The following is a 10,078-nucleotide window of genomic DNA, read 5'->3' on the forward strand; positions in this document are numbered from 1 at the left end:
CAGTTCTAAGAAAGAAGCTTTGATCATGGAATCTATGTTTAGGTTTAGGTACAGATAAAGAGTGGGGAAAATTATTGATAATGTTTTCAGCTAGTCTAGTGTTTCTTGTGAAAGTTTGGCGAGGGGGGACCATAGATTGAAGCTCAGTCGAACACTTTCCATGAAAATAACGATAAAGTAGAGACAAACTCGCAACATCTCTTCTGTGAGATAGAGGTTGCAGCGAAGAGAAAAGGACATCTCCCACCAGGCCACGAAGTCTATTTTGAACCCTATCAAGGCAGGACAAGTCTTTTCTAGCAGCCCCTGCCCATATGTGGCAACAGTATTCCACCCTTGGACGTATACGGCACTTATATATATAGAGAATTGCATCAGCAGTGAGATATCTACTGGATCGATAGAAGGATCCGACCATTTTTCCAGCGGCCTTGGCAACAGATTTGATGTACGTATTCCATTAAAGATCAGGAGTAAAGGTCAAGCCCAGAAGCTTGTCAAAACTTGAGGCCTCCCCAAGACGAGAGCCATTCATTTTAATTGATGCCAGATGGGGATCAGAATTATATATATATATATATATATATATATATATATATATATATATATATATATAATTTTATTATATATATATATATATAATTTTATTATATATATATATATATATATATATATATATATATGTGCGTGTGTGTGTGTGTGTGTGTTCTTCATGTACATCGACATCAAAAAGCGACTTGATACTAAAGATTCCACCAGTGAGTAATAAAAATGTAACTTAAGATATCAATCCTAAACGTTTGCCTGAACGATGGACTGAACGACTTATTGCTGACCTCTCCCTTTCTATATGTTTCTACTCTCCCTTTTATCGTCTCTTCTCTTCTCTATATAAATAAAATGAACTCATTTTATCGCGTTTATTAAAAAAAATAAACGAAACGAACTAACCATGGATTCCATGCTTTACAACAAACTCTTACATTCGATAACTACTACTTGCGTATCCAACTGTATTTATGCAACGTTCCTTTCTTTTCCACCATGGAGTTTTATTTTCTCTGTGTTTCATAAGGGTTTTTTTTCTTCACCAACTGCGACTGATTTACGGTCAGGCATGTATCGGGCGACACCGGCAATCATCGGTGTCACCATCTACCGTTCTTCATATGGTCATACGATTACTCCACTTTATAGTTTCCTTATTTTATTAATTTTCTTTTTCCCTTAGGTTATGTTTACAGTCATTTTTAAGGAGATACTAAGGTGGAGGGGTGAATTCTTATTAGATTAATTACTTATTCATTATTTATTTTCTTAACTGAAAAGGTACTATGACAGCGATATATACCGTCTGTACCCAATATTTATAATCTACGAAACGAAACGAAACAAATTGGAAAATAAACATAAAAAATACAAATAAAAACTACGAATAAATATTTGGCAAAAACAAGAACAAAAAAACAAAAACAAAAACAAACATCCGAAAAGTTACATACTAAAATATATTAAACATATTGGAATTTTACAAGGTAGGTTTCTTCAAGTTTCTTTTTGGGGGTTTATGTGCATTGGGATTTTTTTTCGGTTTGTTTTGCTTTGTTTTTACAAGTACTCTGCGTCTGTTACGACGCTGCTCGGCTGACACCCATGATTGCCGGACTCGCCCGATCCCAGCTTGACGGGAATTCACTTTCAGTTTTCGTTCACAGTTTTTGCCAGGGGTGGGGATAAATACAGCTAGGCATCGTTCGCGGCGCGATCAGCGCCAACGTCCGATTGAAATATCCCCTTTAAATGGGGAGCTGGTTTCCACCCCAATCATCTTCGGGAAGCCAAAACTGACCCGCATTGAAACAAAGTAAACAAACGCCAAAAGACTGCCCCGCAAAATTAAAAAAAAAATGACGCATCATCGTAACGACCCCGCGATGACCTCATTAAGCGACCAACTGTCAATAAAACCTCTGGGACTTTTAACCCTTAATTTAACACGCTTCTCAATTCCTAGGTGGTTGCCTATTTTTCCCCTTTCGTTTCCACCTTCGCCTTAAGGCTTCGGGGTTCAATCCGATCTTCCTATTAAAACTTTCATTTTTTCTTTTAACGTTTTTTTTTAACACACACACACCTTCAAACACACGGACAACGCCGGGTACCCACCGCTAGTTTATAATATGTTCGTTGTTCCTATTGTTTCTGTCTGGTAAAAGCTAAATAGAAATTTAAAAAAACAATACTCTTAAACCGAGTTCTAATGATGTGGGATCTCTGAATAGAGGTCGCTACAGAAACATGCATGCAAATATAGTTAATAATATTTGTTTAAATAATCATACTCTAAACATGCTCTGTTCGTTCATTGAGCACTCTTTAATAAACAAAAGAATTTTAGTGGGTGTATCCAGAAAACTCGTTCATTTTTGCTAGGTAGAAAACTTGTCCATTATTGAATAAATATGCATTGAAAACACATTTTATTATCGTTCTTAAAGGATATATTGTTGTTAAAGGCGACTACGCACCCCCCATAATATTAAAAAATTTTTTACATGTTTACTCTAGCTTAAAAAAGAAACTTGATAACAGTCACAAAGTCAAAACACGAAAAACGAAACCATTTATTTATTTAAAAAATACTTTAGTTTTAACACTTTTTGTGCTATTACGAAACAAAAAATAAAAATAAAAAAGAAAAAAGAAAGAAAACACTTATTTATTATCAAAGAAAGCAAATATTTTATTCAGCAAGAATTAATTTAGTTTAAACAATTCTTGTGTTATTACGAAACAAAAAATAAAAATAAAAAAGAAAAAAGAAAGAAAACACTTATGTATTATCAAAGAAAGCAAATATTTTATTCAGCAAGAATTAATTTAGTTTAAACAATTCTTGTGTTATTACGAAACAAAAAAAGAAGAAAACACGGTACTTACGTATTTTTGGTACCGCGCTGAAATAATAACGTTAATATTTCGAAAGCCATTCTTAACATGGTGAGGTGTGTGTGTGTGCGTGTGTTGTAACTATTCTGTGCTTCCACTTAACAATTTAATAAAAAAGATATCGTGAAACTTGAATTTAACCTAAAAAAATATTTAAAAATAGCGCGGTACCAAAACTACATAAGCACCGAAAACACATTTCCGTTTTCCGGGGACGAGTTTCCAAGTACGAGTTTTCCGAAGGCGAGTTTTCTGGGCACTCTTTTAAATCTTTAAATCTTCGTTGATTAAGAAATGCTCGATATTACAAATAGAGCATTAATATGATAAAAAAATAATAAAACGATTTCATTTATTATTTATTAATTGAAGTAAAACTACAATTATTAAAAGATTTTTTTAGAGTTTAATAAAATCTATTGTTATTCTCTAAACGTAAATATATGTGTAAATATGCCGTACTATTTTATTTATTTTTATTTGATTGAATTTGATTTATATAATCATCATCATTATATTATTACGCTCATCGCTCCGTCCGTTATCAACCTAAAAACCCTTAAAAGAAAAATGAAATATTCCAAACACCTAATAAACATTTGAAAGAAAGCTGAATAAAAAATAACTTGTGTCGCTGCGATGCACAAAGAATGCTTCGTTCTGATTGGATAAATAAACCCTCTTCTTAACCAATTGAAAACTGAAACAAAGATGGCGACCTTATCTTGTTATGTTAAAACTGTACGTATTCATGTTTATTTTAATAATTTTTTTTTATACTTACGACGTTTTGCATCGTTTTTTAAACACAAGTATTTTTTTTGTTTACAGGTTACTTCTATAAAACATTTTTTAAAAATTTCTTCTTAATACCTTTCACCCGCTATAAGATAATGGACTCTTCCTAGCGTAAACCTTAAATAGACAAAAAACAAAAATACCTTCTTTGTGTGTGTGTGTGTGTGTGTGTGTGTGTGTTTGCGAGCGTGCGTTTTGCAACTATACTGAACTTTCCCCTAACAAATTTTCTACATTGATCTTTCTGCAAAATATGGATCGTTTTGAAATAACACAAGCATAAACATTGATGGTATTAACGTTTACTTCAATAAATTTTTTATACTCACGACGTTTTGCTTTCTTTTTAAAACATAAGTATTTTTTTGTTTACATTTTATACAATCATTCGATCGATGTTTTTTATTTTTTTTATTATTTTGTGTGTGTGTGTGTTTGAGTGTATGTGCGTGCGTAGCAGAAAAATATATAAATAAAGGATTTACTGACTTTTAAGCAGGGTATTCACTTACACGCATTTTTAGGCGGGGGATACCTCATACAGGTCCGCCAAACCATTCTTAACATTATTTCTAATAATAATAATTCAAAATTTTATTCATAAATTTATTTGAAAAAATAAAAGAACAAAGCTATTGCATTTTCATCTATCTTTTTACGTTATGAACTAATATAAAATATATTAGTTACATAATATAAATATTTATATACATCGAGGGAGAGGAGTAAATAGGTTCAAATTATAAATTTAAAATTCATTAACGCAGACGCCAGTGAAATAAGAGTCATTTTTACGAGTAATTTTAAAGCGATCAATAGAACATTTTGAGCCAATGTTAAATTGATACAACTATATATATATATATATATATATATATATATATATATATATATATATATATATATACACTAAATAGTAAGTTTGTTTTTGTGACTTTTGAAACATTTTCTCTGAAAAGGAAACCCTTTTTCCTATCAAATCAATTTGACTCTGAGTCTTGTGACTTTTAATCTTAGTTTGAATCGAATTTTTTTTTATCAAAATTGTAAATTTAAAACGTAATGCAACAAATTAGAAATTTTGAACTATTTCACAAAATTTGTTCACATTTATTAATGCTACTTTTACTTTCTAATATTTGTTGATTTTATAAGAAATTATTTTAAATTTTATTTAACTGTAGGAGTTAAACAATTGGTACCATATACATATTCTATCACACATACGTTGTGTTTACTTAGATTCTTATATTTTAGTTTTTAAATTTACAAAAAGGATTTGTAAACATTGACCTCTAAATAGTTGTTTTGATTTACAATTTTGAAATATCTCTCAAGGTTTATTTCTATCTAAGAATGGATTAAATCTATCTTTATTTACTGTGTGGCCTAAAAAATATTTAAACTACTTTAAATGTTAAATGATAAATATACCAGAGAATTGGCATCTTTTAATTTATGAATATACTGATCAAAATTCATTTCGGAAATTGTTTTGCTAAATTTACTATATATATTCCACGTTAAAACACTAAAATATTATTAATTTGAAAACATAATGCATTTATTGCAGTGAATTCATATATTGTAGTTCATATGTAAGTATTAAAGAAAAGATTTGTAAACAATACAGATGAAGAAAATATTACATTGTATTTATTTTGAGGAATTCACTCGCCTTAGTCACTAAAAGAACATATCTTTTCCATAAACTTCATTATGGATCGAAGAATGGAAAACATCTGCGCAAATATGCGAACCTATCGGCAAAGGATCAGGGGAGCACAAAGAGAACAGATCATAGAAAGGAGAGACAGGTGGAATTAGAAGAAGTACCATGGATGCACAGCAATGTAATACATATTTAGAACAAGAACGAAGGAGATTTCAAAACAGAATGGAAAGCATGAGTGAATTGGAGACGTCAACAAATGCAACGATTACGCCAAATACAATTTAGGCCAAGGCAGAATAGTAGAACCACTTGATATTAGTCAAATGAATGTATTATGTGTATAATTAGCATTAAGATTTAGAAATGAGAATCTAAACTGTTGCCATAATGGTAAGGTACATTTACCAGCATTGCTACCATATCCAGAGCAATTAAAACGTTTATTTGAAGGGACTGATCACGAATCTGTTTCATTTTTAAAAAATATTAGAAATTACAATTGTGCGTTTTCATCATTCGGTGTGAACTTATCTATTCCTTCAGGGAGAGGTCCATACTGCTATCGCATCCTGATCATGGGCATCCTAAGTATGGTCAACTGTACATCATAGACGCAAATAAAGCTTAATACAGATTAAATACTTTACAAAACGCAAAATGTTGTACAAATACAATGTTTACCATAAATGAAGTTATGCAGGAAATAACTCCTTATATAAATTTGTATAAGAACATGGATTTAATTGAAAAAGAACAATAAAATATAAGAGAAAATAAACCACTGCCCAAGTGTGAGCTGCATTTCAGAAGGGGTAAAGACATAAAGAGATACAATTTCCCCACTTGCAATGAAATAGCTATGATATTTGTTGGTGATAATGGTGACCCCCCAGAAAATAGAGACATTGTAGTTTACCCAATGAATATGCTCTCTGAAAAAATATCCTACACCTCATGTCATTTAGATCCAATGAGCTATCCCATGCCTTTTCCACATGGCGAATTTGGATGACACTGTGAAGTGCAGCATGCAGAAGAATACAGAACAAGAGTTCGTAATAATCTCACAATGCATCAATTTTACATTTTTCGCCTTTCTTTTAGAGGTGGTTTCAGCATAATTCACGGACTGGAAAATTATTTCAACAACACTTGGTGGATGCTTATGTGAAAGTTGAAGGTTGCAGGTTGCAATATCTCCGTAATAACCAATCTCAATTACGTGTGGAGCAGTATAATGGACTGATGGACTTTTTAAACAGAAGAATAGATCAGGATATCAAACCAGGAGTGCCACTGATATTTCCCTCCTCATTCACTGGTAGCCCTCGCCATATGCATCAAAACTTTAATGAGGCAATGCCAATAGTGGCAAAATATGGCAAACCTGACCTCTTTATAACCTACACATATAACGAAATCATGTCCCGAAATCATGAACGTCCCGAAATCATGACCAATTTATATACAAATGAAACCCCCGAGAATAGACCTGACTTAATTGCCAGAGTGTATAACTTGCAACTGAAAGAACTCTTAAGTGATATAAAGGACAAAAATATCTTTGGTGTTCCAGTGGAATAGTCTATGTCGTGGAATTTTAGAAGAGAGGGCTTCCTCACTGCCACATATTGGTAGTTTTAAGAAATGAGGATAAACCGAGGAACAAAAGTGACATCGATAAATTAGTTAGTGTTAGTTAGTTAGTTAGTTAGTGCTGAAATTCCTGATATCAATGATGACCCAACTTTACATGATTTAGTAAAGAAATTTATGATTCATGGACCTTGTGGCACTAAAACCCTTCTTCTCCCTGTATGAATGATGGTGTGTGCTTAAAAAATTATCCAAAAGAGTTAAAAAATGAAGCCTCGGTGACGATGACTGGATACCCAGAATACAGGAGACGTAAGAATGGACTTACTGTACAAGTTGGAAACCACATTGTAGATAATAGTTATGTTGTACCTTTTAATTCTTACTTGTTAAAAAAGTACCGTGGCCATATTAATGTTGAAATCTGTTCATCTGTGCAGAGTATTAAATATATATTTAGATACATCTACAAGGGACATGACTGTGCTTCGATTGACGTACAGAATAGTACAGAATCACATGATGAACAAAATCCATGATGAAATAACTAATTATATTGCATGTAGATATGTTTTACCTCCTGAAGCTATGTGTCGATTGTCAGAATTTAGGCTACATGATATGTCTCACACAGTGTATAGACTTGCAGTTCATCTTGAAGATTAGCATAAGGTTTACTTTCGTAGTGATAATGTAGAACAAGCTGCGCATGCAGACACAAATCTTACAGCATGGTTTAAGCTGAATGAGCATGACGCTAATGCACATAATTATTTGTATCCTGACATTTCTCTTTATTATGTCTTCAACAAGAATACCAAAACATGGACACCAAGAAGAAGGAATATCAATATCATTAGTAGAATGTATACTGTGAACCTTAAAGATATAGAAAAATTTCATTTGCGGATGTTACTATTGCATGTTCCTGGAGCAAAAATTTTTGAAGAATTGCGAATTGTAGAAGGTGAACTTATGCCTACATTTAAAGAAGCATGCCTAAAACTTGGTCTTCTTCAAAATGATGAATCATTTGAAAATGCTTTGATTGAAGCCACTGCATTACAAATGCTTTCGCAACTTCGAGTCACGTTTGCTACAATATGTGCCTATTCAAATCCTACAAATTCTCTTGCTTTATGGAATAGCCACAAGAACTCTATGATGGAAGATTTTTACACCAGGGATTTGCAATGGACCAGGCTGAATATATGGCTTTGCTATCCATCAATACAGTCCTGATTGAAAATTGTACTAATTGTTTAACAATTGGCTTACCTGGACCTGTTGGTATACAGCAAATGGAATCTGAAGCTGTCTCAAATTACCCAGACATAAACACACTGAGTGATGAACAAAGACTGGTCAGTGACATTGTGATTGAATCTGTTACAATGAAGAGAAAAGGAAAAGTGCCTAAATATTCCTGTTTTTATGTGGATGCACCAGGAGGATGTGGCAAAACTTATATGTTTAATGTCATAATCTAAAAAAAAACAAACTATTAAGTATGTTGTGGTGCCTGGACAGGTATTGCTTTTACTTCACTTTTAGGAGGAAGAACAATCCACAGTTTGTTTAAATTACCTATCGCACTAACAGAAACTTCTATTTGCAATGTCTCTTCCACGTCTGATCATGCAAATCATTTAAAAATATTGATTTGATTATATTAGATGAAGCTTATATGATCCCTTCATTTGCTTTGGAAGCAATTGACAAAACTTTGAAAGACATAAGCAATAATAATAATAATGGTTTTGGAGGAAAAAATATGCTTTTGGGGGGAGATTTCAGACAAGTTCTACCCATATTATCAAGGGGAAGTCGTGAGGAAATAATTGAAATTTGCATTAAAAATTCTCCTCTATGGCTTCAGTTTAAACAGAATAGTTTGTCTCAAAATATTAGAGCAACACCCAATGAAAGTGAATTTGCCTCATGGTTACTGAATCTTGGAAATGGAACAACAAATCTTGTGGAATATCCAAGCCAGTCTGATAATGATGATATAGAAGTGCCACAAATATCATGCCTTGATGGATCTGTGGTTGATGATATTTTAAAAATATATTACAACATGTAGAAGAAATAGGATAATTCTTTCACCAAAAAATTCTTCCCGTTGATCAATGAAGAGGTTTTACATCAACTTCCTGGTGATAGCCGCATATATTATAGCACAGATAAAATACACACTGATGATCCTGTGGAAGCTATGCGTTATTAACCCGAATTTCTTAATTCATTGACGCCATCTGGAATGCTTCCTCATAAATTGATTTTAAAACCTGGAGGCATAGTCATGCTTCTCAGAAATATATCCATAAAAATGGACTGTGCAATGGAACAAGATTAGAAGTAAAAATATGCATGCACATTCAATTGAAGCGTCGTTAATAAGTGGTGCATTATTATGAAAGCATGTTCTCATTCCTCGTATAAAACTTGCCCCAAGTGACCCCAAATTTCCTTTCATTTTAGAAAGATATCAGTTTCCGATTCGGTTACCATATGCAATGACTATAAATAAATCTCAAGGTCAGACACTTGAAAAAGTTGGTTTGTTTCTACCACAACCTGTGTTTAGCCATGGCCAACTGTATGTTGCATTTTCAAGAGCCCGTAGGCTCACTGATATACGAGTTAAAGTCATGAAAACTAACAGCCAAGGAAAAACTTACACCAAGAACATAGTTTATAGAGAAATATTTTTCTAAACCTCTATCATGACTAAAATGTTAAAAAATACATTCCAGTGCAGCAGTACAAAGGAAACATTGTTTTCTCATTTGAAAATCTTCATTGGATTCAGCTACAGGATTTAAAATAAAAATATTACATGTACTCTTTTTATTCATTGACATTTCTAAAAAACACTTCTTCATTTTGCAATAATCATCAAGAAATAATTACAATTCTCAGTACTTGGAAAGAAAAATATTTATTTTATATTTTATAAATTTGCATTGTGGAAAGGAAACACTTTTCTTTTATTTGTATTTAATGAATATAATTGTATTTAGTGAATATAATTGTATTTAGTGAATATAATTGTAT

General features: G+C 32.3%; 1 protein-coding gene across 1 annotated transcript; it reads left to right on the plus strand.

Moving 5' to 3' along the window:
- Positions 1-7,882: 7,882 nt before the first annotated feature.
- Positions 7,883-8,260, plus strand: LOC145286448 (uncharacterized). The gene has a single exon (XM_080135359.1). It carries the CDS (start codon positions 7,883-7,885, stop codon positions 8,258-8,260), a length of 378 nt encoding a protein of 125 aa, XP_079991485.1.
- The last annotated feature ends 1,818 nt before the right edge of the window (positions 8,261-10,078 follow it).

The sequence above is a fragment of the Euprymna scolopes genome, chromosome 10 (genome assembly GCF_053919585.1).
Source record: "Euprymna scolopes isolate OS-2025 chromosome 10, ASM5391958v1, whole genome shotgun sequence".
Lineage (NCBI taxonomy): Eukaryota > Metazoa > Mollusca > Cephalopoda > Sepiida > Sepiolidae > Euprymna > Euprymna scolopes.